A 13853-nucleotide genomic window follows, 5' to 3' on the forward strand; every position below is an offset into this window, starting at 1 on the left:
AGTTCAGGTGAACCGGTCCAAACTGGGAGGAGCCAACCTCTGGAACTCACCATACATCTTACCTCATAGCATCATTTTTATTGCACATTTTTTCAAGACGTATTTTATCTTCTCTTAACACTATTACCTCACCATAACCCATTAGGGTTGTGGCAGGCTTAGATTCAAACTCGGACTGGTTGCAAACATTATCTTGGCTCAATTTGTCTCCAAACCTGGGGAATTCTGGGAGTTGAAGTCCATCTACCTTAAAGTTGGTAAGGTTAAGGTTAATTTAACAAATTGGAGAGCTCCTGGAGAACATTTGTTCCCCACAAACTTGGTTCTATATCTCCTTGTAGTTTGGTGGGCTGTTGTTTTTTGGCAAGAAAAATAAGAAATTGATAAATCTGTCCTTCACCAAGGCCAATTGTTTGACTCCTATTGGTGACAGAGGTTTTTTGAGATTCTCCTGCTGGGTGTTAACAGTGAATTCTACCCCCATCCATTATATGCCAAGAGCTTTATAGTTAATAGCCAGCATCTTGAATTGTACTTGGACTGTCAAGCGATGCAGCTCACATAGTAGTGATGCCTTTGGGCATACCCAAAAGCACTCATTACTCTTGGCACTTCTGCATTTTCTACCAGCTGTACATTCTGAATGGTCTTCAAGGGAAGCTCCTAGTAGAGCACATTGCAATAATTCAGTTATATCCATTTAAATTCAAATAATTTTACATTTCAAAGTAATTATTATTATTTCTCTGGAACAATTTGTACCCTATATTTTGTAGGGAAGATGTTGTTGCTGATTTAGTTGAACAGATTTCTGAGCTGACAGCTATTATAGAGCAATTGCGCCGAGATCAAGAAGTGACACATAAACAGGTGAATCTTATTGGTTGTGGAGAGGGAGTAGTGGTTGAAGGAACCTATTTGGTCCCCTTCCAGAAACCAATTACTATCAAGTTTAAAGTGATCAGATTATAGTTTAGGTAAAGCGGGACATGTTTGGCGGGGGGGGGGGGGAGCATGGATGATTTTGTGTGTGTGTGTGTAAAAATACCTTTAGGACAGTGGCCACGGGCAGGGGTGTGGTTCTTCCTGGTCCAGACGGTGCAGGGCCGCTTGCTGAGGAGGTGGCTGCTTCGGTGGTGTCCGCGGAGAGGCTCAGGGCTCCCGTCTTGTAGGCATGGAAGGAAGGCTGGGCGGGCGAGGAGCGATTCCCACACACATTCCATGTGGTCGACCTATATCAGGGGTCTGTACTTTCATTTGAGGAGGCAGGGCAGGGAGGAAGAAAAATCCTTGGCCACTCCACCGAATGAGGAAAGATTCAGCTAGATTTATTTATTTACTGCCAAATGTAGGAGAGAGAAGTTGAAAACATATCCGAGCAAAAGCCGTGAGCGATGGCCACGATGCCTCAAAGCAACCCCGACCAGCCTCCCCTCAATCTCTTTCAGCCTATTCCACTTGTTCTGTTCCATTCCTCCATTTAATTTTTGGCACGGCGCGGAGAAGCTTCCGTTAGCATCAGGCGCTCCCAACCAATCAGAACTGTACATTATATTCTCCGGGACTTTTTTAAAAGGCGATGGAATGCAAAACAAATTGTTCAAAAGCAGGACTGTCCCGCCCAAAGTGGGATGTCTGGTCACCTTAATCAAATTAGGTGAACTGAATTTAAAAGACATATCTAAAGCTAAGGTACTAATGGATATAATTACTGTGGAGATGGGATGTATGTAGCCTCTTGGTTGCAGATAAAATTTTACGCACATTTGGACTATGCACCTTTGAGTTAGTCTTGATTTCAGCCATGTTCTTGCAGTTTCTTTGGCAAAGTGGTTTGCTATTGCCTTCTTCTGAGGGTTGAGGGAGACTGACCAGCTGGCTTTGTGACTAAAGCAGGACTAGAATTCACAGTCTCCTCAAGTGTAGCCTTGTGTCTTTAAGCACTGCCCTGGCTATCTATATACAGTATAAATTTACACTACTAAATAAACCCATTAGGAAAATACTTATTAAATGTAATTATCTTTTTCTTTTTTTCTAGATGGAGAAAGATATGGAAGAAAAATGCAATGAGATGCAAGAGGAACATGACAATAAAATGAGGTCTGGCGGTCCTTATTCGATGTTGCGGCTAAAGCATGTAGCTTGAGGCTCGGGTTTCTCTTTTTAAAGTGCTTCTTTGCCGGAGACGCGGTTTTGATAGCCGTTTGTATTTTTCCACCCGTGGCTTTGCCAATCATGGCTGGGTTATGCAAATCGGCAAATTCAAACAGGGATTAACATAATTTATTTACATAGACTATTTACATTGGTACAGAACAGGAATTTGCTGACTTTTTTTTGTTTCCTTCCTTCGCATCCCACCAAACATTAGATAGGGTTGGCTTTGAGAAGATATGGATTATGATAGATGGCCTGAAGATAGATATTTGGCCCTGGTGCCTTGTGTGGTTGCATTCAAAAGAAGCCTGGTCAACAACTGACAGAGGCTATGGGCTTTCCTGCTTCCTTGTGGAATTCTCTACCAGCTCTAGTCAACTGTTAGCTGGGCTGAAAGGTTGTAAGTCAAGGACTATCTACATTGAGTTGATCTCATGGTTTGGATCCTTTTGAGAATACCACAAAGAGAAGGATACATGAAAGGCTGATCTTCCTTACTTTAGTTCTCCAGCCTAAGACACGCTTGTGTGTGTTTCTTCTATACTTTTAGTGCTGCTTTGCTGTCACCTCTCTAGATAATGTACAGATTTTTGTAGATTTCCCTTACCCCATAAAGTATTTAAGTCATCCTAAGGAGTTCTTCCTGAAATGTAAAGGATATTTTATAACCAGATTGGATATGATTTTAGATGTGATGAAAGATTGTATAGTAATTTGGAAAACACAGGTCGTGTGATTTGTACAAGAGAATAGCTTCTCACCATGACAACATTACCAGAGATACTGTGTGTATCTCTTCAAGTTTATTATGAAGATGTATTAACTAGAGGACATAACAGACCACAAGTGCAGAGGTGCCTCTTTTACCTTACTTTGCTGTTATGTTTTTTGGCAGGGAGATTCAAGGATTTCACATAATACAATTGAATAACCTGGAAGAGCGGTATAAGAAAGAGTTGCGGAATGAGAGGGCAACTGCGCAAGAAAAATTGGGTATGATGCAGGGCTATCTATTTGTCTCGTGCCTACATGTGCATGGAACTTCAGCAAACAGAGTTGTTTCACAAAGGAAATTAGAAATAGATAAGTAGCTATGGACAATACTACAGAGTCTCAGACTACAACATCACACATGCGAACAAATTAACCTCACTGCCCATGTGGGCAGCCTCCTGCCCATGCCCCCTTATCTTTCTAGGAGATATCAATCTACCTCACATTAACTGGACTCCATCCATACAACCCTATACAATGCTATTAGCAATCTAGGACTTGACCAACTAGTAACGAACAATATTAGACTCAACAAGTGACTTGACCTCATATTCTGCAAAAGAAAATGTGAAATTGATGGACTACAAGTAAAAGAACTCTTCCAACAGTGATCACAGCATGATAGACATTAGCCTCAATCTACACCATTGCAAGAATCACCTTATTAATGGGACACCCAAGTACAATTTAAAAAAGCCAACTATGAATTCATAGACACCAAACTCTCAACTCTTGACTGGCAAACTCTATTCTCGGGCTGCAACACTGTTGATGACATCTAGAACAACTTCTTGCTCGAAGTCAAAAGAACTATCAGATTACATGTACCACCAATAACCACCATAACCAAGAAAAACAAACTACTCATAACAATAAGGAAGCTACAATCCAAAAAACAAAACAGGCTATGTAGCCAACTTCAAAAACTGCTACAAAAATATATGCCACCAAATAAAGATGGAATGCTTCAACTGTCACAACCAACAACCTTCTTTGCACCAAATCCAACCCTGCCTTCTACAACTTTGTAAATAAAAAACTCAAGGACTCAACACCCATCTCACCACTAAAAGGACCCAACAACCAAGAATGCTACAATGAAACAGTCAAAGCTAACCTCTTCAACACATTCTTTGGCTCAGTCTATGTAAACAGTAACAGCTCATGCCCAAATTCCCTAGTCTTATCACAAATACAACAATTTAACACAAATAGACTTCACTGAAGATAATGTTGAAAAAGCACTAGATGGCCTAAAACCTTCCCTATCAATTGGGCCTGATGGACCATGTGCATACTTCCTAAAAAAAACCCTCTCCACACCCATAGCTGAACCACTAAGCATAATATTTGAAAAATCTTTCAGGACCAGTTCCCTACCAAACCTATGGTCACTAGCCACAGTCATCCCTATCTCCAAAAAAAGAGATCTCAGTCTGGTAGAAAACTACAGACTAATCTCTCTATGCTGTGTCATGTGCACTCATGGAATCAATCATAAACCAACCCATTACCCTTTACCTAGAAACTAGAAACCTATTCTCTAACAAACAATTTGGTTTCAGAAAAAAAATCCTGTAACCTGCAACTCCTACACTGCAAAAACATATGGACTACACATCTCGATCAGGGCAAATCGATAGATGCAATATACATAGACTTCTGTAAAGCCTTTGACTCAGTGTTCACGATAAACTACTTCTAAAACTGAAATCCTACGGCATCTCTGGACCCCTACATGACTGGATAACTGCGTTTCTGTCAAACAGACAACAAGTGATCAAAATAGGGATCACCCTATCTAATCCTGTTCCTGTTAACAATGGTGTACCCCAAGGCAGCATACTAGACCAACACTCTTCATACTCTATATAAATTACTTTTGTGATCACATTGCAAGCAACTGTATTCTCTTCGCCAATGATGTAAAACTCTTCAACACCACCAATAATATTGCTATCCTCCAAAAAGACCTGGACTTTGTGTCAGAATGGTGAAACATCTGGCAACTCCAAATCTCAACCAACAAATTCTCTGTCGTTGGCAAAAAGAATCATAACACCAAATACAAGCTGAATAGATAAGACCTTGCAGACAACCCTCACTCTGTAAAAGACCTTAGAATCCTCATATCAAATGACCTACCGTAAGTACCAAAGCCCACTGCAACAACATTGTCAAAAATGCTTCAAGAGTTGTTAATCTAATCATACATAGCTTCTTCTCCGGTAATATCACATTACTAACCAAAGCATGCACAACGTTCACCAGACCAATCCTAGAATACAGCTTATCTGTCTGGAACCCACACCACATTTTGGACATAAATACTTTAGAAAGTGTCCAGAGATACTTTACAAGAAGAGCCCTCCACTTCTCTACTTGCAACAGAATATCTTACGCAAACAGAATTGAAATCCTAGGCTTAGAACTATGTCACCTTCGACACAATCTAAGTATAGCTCATAAAATCATCTGCTACAATGTCCTTCCTGTCAATGACTACTTCAGCTTCAACCACAACAATACCTGAATACACAACAGATACAAACTCAAAGTAAACCGCTCCAAACTTGACTGTAGAAACTGAGTATTTAATGCCTGGAACTCACTACCTGACTCTGTAGTTACGTCACCAAATCCCCAAAACTTTATCCTTAGACTATCCACTTTTGACCTTACCCAATATATGCTTCTTATTAGTACCCATTTCATGTATATAAACAATGTGTATACTACCAATGCATATTTTACAAAATAAAATAGATAAATAAATAAATAAAATTACTTCTTCCCTTTTTTCCCACCCACAGCTACAATGCAGAAGGAATACAAATACTTGAAGAATGCATTTCGTATGTACCAGGTAAAGATTTAAATTGCCATCTAAGAATTGGTGAAGTAGGGTTGTCAAACCTGTGGTTTTAAGAGCCATATAATAATAATAATAATAATAATAATAATAATAATAATAATAATAATAATAATAATAATTTATTAGATTTGTATGCTGCCCCTCTCCGAAGACTCGGGGCGGCTCACAACAATAATAAAAGGTAGTACTGTATAACAATAGAACAAATCTAATATTAAAAAAGATATATAAAACCCCAACAATTAAAACCATACAGCACATACATAAAAGCCTGGGGGAGATGTCTTAGTTCCCCCATGCCTGGCGATATAGCTGGGTCTTGAGTAATTTGCGAAAGACAAGGAGGGTGGGAGCCGTTCTAATGTCTAATTCTAATTTAGAATTTGGAGGTACAACAGAGACACCTTTTCACATGAACCTTCAGTTGGCTCTGGCTTTCCCACAATGTGTGACTTCTGCAAGGCAGTCCATATGGGGATACTCTTGTAAAGCATCCCAAAATTGCATGGTGCAACGTACAGGATGGAATCTGATATACTTTAAAATACGGTTAAGCCTTTCCTCCTTATGGAATCTCAAATGGAAGAAAATATGGAGGTAATCCATACTGTAAAACATTATCCCTGATTCCTGATGAATATCCCATAAACATCAAGGACAGGAATTATTTCTGAGAGTTGTCCTTTTGAAAAACTCTAATGGAAAACTTTGCTAGTCAGAAAGTCACAAAAGGTGATCACACAACTTTGAGACACCATAAACATCAAAAATAGGAACTAGCTGCCAAGCATCCCAATTCTGATCACATCACTAGGGGGTATTGCAATGATCATAATTGTGAAAAATGGTCATAAATCACTTTTTCCAGCACCCTTGTAACTGAAGCAGTAACTAAATGAATGCTTGAACCTGTGGTTTATAACTCTTCCCTCCCAACCTGGAAAAAGACACTTTTCACCTTTGGTGAAAAGCTCTTGTGATTTCTCAATATCCCATGGTGTTCATGGTTAAAAAAGTAATGTATGTGTTCTTCTCTGGCCTACGCAGATTGGAACAAAGGGAGAATCTACGCATCGAGATTTCAAATAAAACACTTTTATATGAGAAACAGGATTTATACAAGCAAATTCAGGCATTCCAGTCCATCATGGCAGCTTTCCATGATAAATTGACTAAGAGATAAAAGTCTGAACAGCCACCAAAATTCAAAGCTAATTAACATATTCCTCAGTGAGATAATGTTTCTTCGGTCACACATACACACTCACGATTCTCCAGGTTTTGCTCACACAGCTGCATCTCTGCCCCATGAGTTTAGAAGAATAATAGCAAGTTGTCAGCGAAGCATTTCTGGAATCCCAAGTCTAGGACTGCCACCATTAGGAAAGTTCAGGGGTGGGCTACTGCCTAGATGGGGGGGGACGCAGCGGGGTAGCAAAAATGGAGCTCCATCCCACAGAACCCAATTTTATTATTATTTTTTATTGGATTTGTATGCCGCCCCTCTTTGCACTGAAAGATGTTGAAAGAAAATGCGGGGGCATCCTGCATAAGCAACGCCCACAGTGTGGTAGTAAACATTTTGGTAGCATTGGAACACCACACCTCTTTACCCAGAAATCCTCCTTTATATACTGCCTGGGTGTGGTCAACTGTTTCTTAGAGATATATCTGTCTATACTTTGTTTCATAGTTTATGGGGGAAAAGTTTCTGAACTTTTTTCCCATAAAGATATTCCTGTCTGCTTCTTGATCTTCTGACCCGGACATCTAATAGGGGCTCCTGATCTCCTATGTCTCCATATTACCATCATTGGGGTTTCTACAGTCTCTGGAAGTTCCTCAGGTTTCTCAGGTTTCTCATGTTCCAACTCTCACTCAGTCTCACTCTCTGACTCAGTTGTCAAGAACACTGGCCTAGGGTACCAAGATGGCCCCAGTTCATCCTCCTCAGAATCTGTGATTAACTGACCCGGTCGTGGACCATTCACAACAATATGTAATGTCTCAGGTGGAAGAAAATTATTCAATTTTAAGTCCTCTTGTATGCTGATGAGGTTATAGATAATCCACCCAACTCAATGAGCATAAACTCATGATGACTTTTGAAATATATTTTTTATATTGGACCACAATATCCTGTTTAATATAAACAAATTATTTTAATGCATTGATAGGCAAAACGGTTGCTTATGTATGTTTCAAGCTGATTGGTGGTTTTATTTGCATGCTTGTTTTGGTAGGATAGCATTTCTGATGAAATGGAAGAAAAATGGCTGAGAAGACAGGCTGAATGGAAAAAAAGTGAGAGGACTGAACGAGAAAAGGCATTATTACAACAAAGTAAGTAAAAGGAAAGTACAGTACTAGTCTTGTACTACTGTAATCAAAGCACTATTTTCTGTTTCCTCAGCATTTTATAATCCCATAGCAAATTTTCAGGAAAATAAGCAAGGACACTGAAATCCTGCAGAGGTTTTGCCTTATTTACATGTATATATAGTAATATATAGTATAATCTCATCTAAAATAAGGTTATAATAGCAATAAGACTTATATACAGTTTCACAGTGCCTTCCAGTCCTCTCTAAGCAGTTTACAGGCTCAGCATGTAAGCCAACAATCTGGGTCCTTGGAAAGATGGAAGGCTGAGTCAGTTTTGAGCCAGTCAGAATTGAACTCCTGGCAGTCAACATAATTAGCCTGAAATTCTGCATTCCAACCACTGCACCACCACAACTCCTATAAAATTAGTAATGATAATAATATACTGGTAATTAACATTATAAAATATAATACTAATCATAAAACTAGTATATCATATGCAAAATTATGCACACAGAATTTTGCCACATTCATTTATGATTGGAGTCTCGTCATACAATAGGAGCATATGTTTGGATGTCTTGGAAAATATATTAGTGAGGTTATGATATGGGTGCTGCATACATGGCTGTTTATATTAAATTACCATGCTAAATTCATATGAGAGTTTCCAGGACTCAACCATAATACAATTAAATAATAGATTATTTTTTTTAAAAAAACCTTTATTCTTTTCTCAGAGCAATCTTTAACAAAGAGATTTGAGATGGAATTAGAGGAGCAGAAGAAGATTATTCAGAATAACAGTTTTTTGCTAGGCAAACATTATGAACAAGAGAGAGAAGTAAGTGCATTTCCTACTTATCAAAGTTGCTTTGTTTTGTACAGAAGGCTATTGTAACTTGAATTAAAAGCTTTTTCGTATGAATCTCAGCCAGTATGATTGTTGCAAATAGGCATTGCTTGGATGATGTGTAGTGGTGTTCCTCTATAAACGTGTTCTCTTATAATAGCCTGACTTACTGTTCTCATTTTTGTACTTTATTTAGCACTAAATGAATTTATTTAGCACTAAATAAATAAATTTTAAAAAGTCACAAACCTTAAAGCTTGCTCCTGAGTGGAACAAAATTTCTTCAGGAATAATTAATCAGAAATCCATCCATCCATCCATTATCCATCCATCCATCCATCCATCCCTCTTCCTTCCTTCCTTCCTTCCTTCCTTCCATCCATTTCTTGGAGATTAGAATGACTCCAACCATCTTGGCCTTTCATAAGGCTTTAAAACCCAACTGTGTTTTTGAGCTTGGACACTGAAGGTATTAAAACTTCCATTTCCTCACTTTATTTTTAACTGGTTAACTATCTTGGCTACTGTGCATATTTATTTTGAACGTTTTTGAATTTTTATTGAGTTTTGGAATGGTAAGTCACCTAGGGTCGTTGATTGAGATGGATAGGGATAGAAATTAAATAAAGACATTAATGAAGCAAGCAGGAAGCAATAAAGTGTTAAATTTTGTATTTATTGTAAAATGGCTTAGTTACTACATGAGATTTTATGATTGGGCAGATACCTAACAAGTAAGGAAGGTCAATACTGCAAGTATCTCATTGGGTCATTTCAAACTGATTTTTTCATTCTCCTTTCAATAATTGAAAAAGATTAACACTATTGCATTAATGAGTCCAATTGGGAAGCAACTTAAGGCTCTGAGTTTTAATCTGAATGGAAGTTTTAAGTAAGATGTAAACTTACTGAAACTTACTAGTAAGCTGTTTTTTTTACTATTATCAGTAGAATTATTATACAAGTTATGGTAGATTAATCTAGTGCAGTGATGGCAAACCGATGGTACGGGTGCCACAGGTAGCACGCAGATCCAAATCTGCTGACATGCAAGCTGTTGCCCTACCTCAGCTCTAACATACATGTGTGTGCCGGCCAGCTTCTTAATCAGTGGGGAGTTGGGGAGCACTTGCAGAGTAGTGTCGAGGACTTTAACACATTTTTCACTGAGTCAGTCGAGGTGACTGGGGCCCGTACTTGTCCATCTGTCTGGGAAGAGTTTGATCTGGTGACACCTGATGGAGTGGGCAAGGCCATTGGAGCTGTGAGTTCCGCCACCTATTTACTGGATCCGTGTCCCTCTTGGCTGATTTCGGCCGGCAGGGAGGTGACACGGAGCTGGGTCCAGGAGATTGTCAACGCTTCTCTGGGGAGGGGGTCCTTTCCGGCTCCTTACAAGGAGGCACTTGTGCGCCCCCCTCCTCAAGAAGCCTTCCCTGGAATCAGCCATTCTTAACTATTGTCCAGTCTCCAACCTTCCCTTTATGGGGAAGGTTGTTGAGAAGGTGGTGGCACTCCAACTCCAACGGTCCTTGGAAGTAGCCCTCAGCAGTCAGGATTCAGGCCCGGCTACAGCACGGAAACTGCTTTGGTCGCATTGATGGACGATCTCTGGCGGGCCCAGGACAGGTTCTTCCCAACCTCTCAGCGGCTTTCGATACCATCGACCATGGTATCCTTCTGCACCGGCTGGAGGGGTTGTGAGTGGGAGGCACGGTCCTTCAGTGGTTCTCCTCCTACCTCTCCGGTCTCTCCCCCCTGCTATTCAATATCTACATGAAACCGCTGGGTGAGATAATCCAGGGGCATGGGGTGAGGTATCATCAGTACGCCGATGATACCCAGCTGTACATCTCCACCCCATGTCCAGTCAACGAAGCAGTGGAAGTGATGTGCCAGAGCCTGGAGGCTGTTAGAATCTGGATGGGTGTCAACAGACTCAAACTCAACCCTGATGAGATGGAGTGGTTGAGGGTTTTGCCTCCCAAGGACAATCCCATCTGTCTGTCCATCACCCTGGGGGGGGGGAATTACTGACCCCCTCAGAGAGGGTTTGCAACTTGGCCATCCTCCTCGATCCACAACTAACATTAGAAAACCATCTTTCAGCTGTGGCGAGGGGGGCATTTGCCCAGGTTTGCCTGGTGCACCAGTTGCGGCCCTATTTGGACCAGGAGTCACTGCTCACAGTCAGTCATGCTCTCATCACCTCGAGGTTCGACTACTGTAACGCTCTCTACATGGGGCTAACTTTGAAGAGTGTTCGGAAACTTCAGATCGTGCAAAATGCAGCTGTGAGAGCAATTATGGACTTCCCTAGGTATGCCCATGATACACCAACACTCCGCAGTCTGCATTGGTTGCCAATCAGTTTCCGGTCACAATTCAAAGTGTTGGTCATGACCTATAAAGCCCTTCATGGCATCGGGCGAGAATATCTCCGAGACTGCCTTCTGCCGGACGAATCCCAGTGACTGATTAGGTCCCACAGAGTTGGCCTTCTCCGGGTCCCGTTGACTAAACAACGTCGTCTGGCGGGACCCAGGGGAAGAGCCTTCTCTGTGGCGGCCCCGACCCTCTGGAACCAGCTTCCCCCGGAGATTAGAACTGCCCCCACCCTCCTTGCCTTTCGTAAGCTTCTTAAAATCCACCTCTGTCGCCAGGCATGGGGGAACTGAGCCATCTCCTCCGGGCCTATACAGTTTATGCATGATATGCTTGTGTGTATGTTTCTTTTTAATAAGGGTTTTTTAATGACTTTTAATTATTAGATTTGTTATATATTGTGTTATTATTGTTGTGAGCCGCCCCGAGTCTACGGAGAGGGGCGGCATACAAATCTAATAAATTGAATTGAATTGAATTTTGGCTCAGACGTAGCTCTGGGAGGGTGTTTTTGGCTTCCAGAAAGTCTCTGAGGGGATGGGTGAGGGCGTTTTTACACTTCCCTGGCTCCAGGGAAGCCTTTGGAGCCTGGGAAGGGTGAAACACGAGCCTACTGGGCCCACCACAAGTTGGGAAACTGGCCATTTCCAGCTTCCAGAGGGCCTCTGGGGGGGAGTTGTTTTCACCCTCCCCAAGCATTAAATTATAGCTGTTGACACTCACGCATGCATGATAGTGTGCATACCCACTCTTTCGGCACCCGAGGGAAAAAAGATTAGCCATCACTGATCTAGTGCATAGCTAGTCAGTGTGTGAATTGAGCTCCATAAAAAGAGATGTACACCAAGACTTCATTTGGTGCCACAATAAATTAAGAATTGAAAATTTATTTTCAGGTATATTTTTCTGTTGACTCCCTATTTGTATGTTTTCCAGGAATTTCAGAAGCAGCAACAAATTGCCTCGGAAAGTATAGAAACGTTAAATTCCAAAATCAAGGCATGTGTATTGATTTTTTTTAAGTGCAATTGAAGCATCTATTTAATAAATAGCAGCAGTGTGGTCTATTGTAGGCTTCCTATTTATATATATTAGATGCAACTCTCCCAAGATTTCACCTGCGATTTGGGGAGAAGGAGAGTTATTAGTGGGAATAATAATAATTTATTAAACTAGTATTTGCTTTAGTATTTTGATTAGGTTCAGCAACCCTTGACTATAAAGCCTTTTGAACCGTTAAGCAAATCTGTGAAGAACAAGGTTAGAGGGGAATTTCTAATATTGGAATATATGGGAATGTGCAACTGGAATATAAATATTAATAATATACGGTACATGTACAACTATAACCATTACATGAGACCAAATGGCCCGAGGATAAATGTGAAATAAGGGATTATCACCTGAACTCCATGTACAACGGGATAAGTAGCTCTTCACTGTGATCTCTATGATTCATATACATGGAAAAGATCTAGCTGCCCTAAGATGACCAAACAGAAGATAGTTGTTTTGTCCCTGTGCTAAGCCCCCCAAAATAAGATGCACACCACCGGATTTAGTATTAAAAGTTTACTTCAAATAAAAGTCTTAGCAGTTTTGAGTCTCTTCTAAAATCTAATCAAGTCTTCACCACACTGCTAATAATGTCTTAGCAGCTGGCCAGAGTCCCAGGAATAGGCAAAAACAACAGTAATTACTAGATTGTAGCAGGGTTCCTTATCATAGACCAGCTGAGCCAAACATGGACCACTCACAACAGATGCAGCTTCTGGTGATGAATTACTGCCCACTCCAATCTTCCTGGAGGAAAAAAAAGCCTTGTTCAGGCTCCTTTTTAATCCAAGGTTAAGTGAGAGAAGGGACTGTTACAGTCTCACATGCTTAATTTACCTGTAACTCTAATAATAATGGTTAACAACAATGGTGATAACTAAAATGAAATGGAAAACCAATTGTGTATCAGTCTTCTTGCCATAGTAATTTGGAGGCTTTTGAGTAGCAATCCTGCCTCCTTTAAAGAGACAATTAAAACATCAGTCATGTGATTTAAAATCATTTTTTATTAGATATAAACTTTATTTTAGGTTGGGTAGCCAAATGTCCAAACAGTTTCAATGAAATACAATAAGGCATTTATTGCTGATGAAAATCCAGTGTCTCCCACATGAATCTCCCATGGTATCCAATGTGCAGGCTGGACACAGATCCAGATGGACAGGATTCAAAGTGCAAAGAACATTAAGACAGAATGGAACCTACGAGAATGAAGTTTCAATAAAAATGATAAATATCTGATACAAAAACTACAGACGTGTTTAAAGAACAATTAGGCACATTCAAAATACTAAAGGCTATGCAGCAGATTTTTGTTCGCTTCTTTTGTATTGATTTCTGATCACTGCCTGGTTAAGTCCCTGCAGTTTTCCTGGCAGGGTTTTTTGGAGTTTGCCATTGGCTCTATTGTAAGGCTGGGAGGGA

The 13853-nt window shown here is 40.4% G+C and overlaps 2 protein-coding genes across 4 annotated transcripts in view; one reads left to right on the forward strand and one right to left on the reverse strand.

Moving 5' to 3' along the window:
• The window catches only part of FLACC1 (flagellum associated containing coiled-coil domains 1), a 47488-nt gene that overhangs the window by 22964 nt on the left and 10671 nt on the right, over positions 1-13853 (forward strand). The window contains exons 7-13 of the mRNA XM_070732064.1: positions 777-870; positions 2042-2103; positions 3056-3153; positions 5748-5800; positions 8053-8152; positions 8875-8978; positions 12309-12371. Of these exons, the coding sequence (XP_070588165.1) occupies positions 777-870; positions 2042-2103; positions 3056-3153; positions 5748-5800; positions 8053-8152; positions 8875-8978; positions 12309-12371 (574 nt within the window). The remainder of the gene's footprint in view (positions 1-776; positions 871-2041; positions 2104-3055; positions 3154-5747; positions 5801-8052; positions 8153-8874; positions 8979-12308; positions 12372-13853) is intronic.
• The window catches only part of CASP10 (caspase 10), a 58831-nt gene continuing 58393 nt past the window's right edge, over positions 13416-13853 (reverse strand). For all 3 annotated transcript variants that reach the window (XM_070732054.1, XM_070732053.1, XM_070732055.1), the window contains exon 12: positions 13416-13630. The gene's annotated coding sequence lies outside the window, so the exon portion shown is untranslated. The remainder of the gene's footprint in view (positions 13631-13853) is intronic.

Source organism: Erythrolamprus reginae, chromosome 1 (assembly GCF_031021105.1).
Source record: "Erythrolamprus reginae isolate rEryReg1 chromosome 1, rEryReg1.hap1, whole genome shotgun sequence".
NCBI lineage: Eukaryota > Metazoa > Chordata > Lepidosauria > Squamata > Dipsadidae > Erythrolamprus > Erythrolamprus reginae.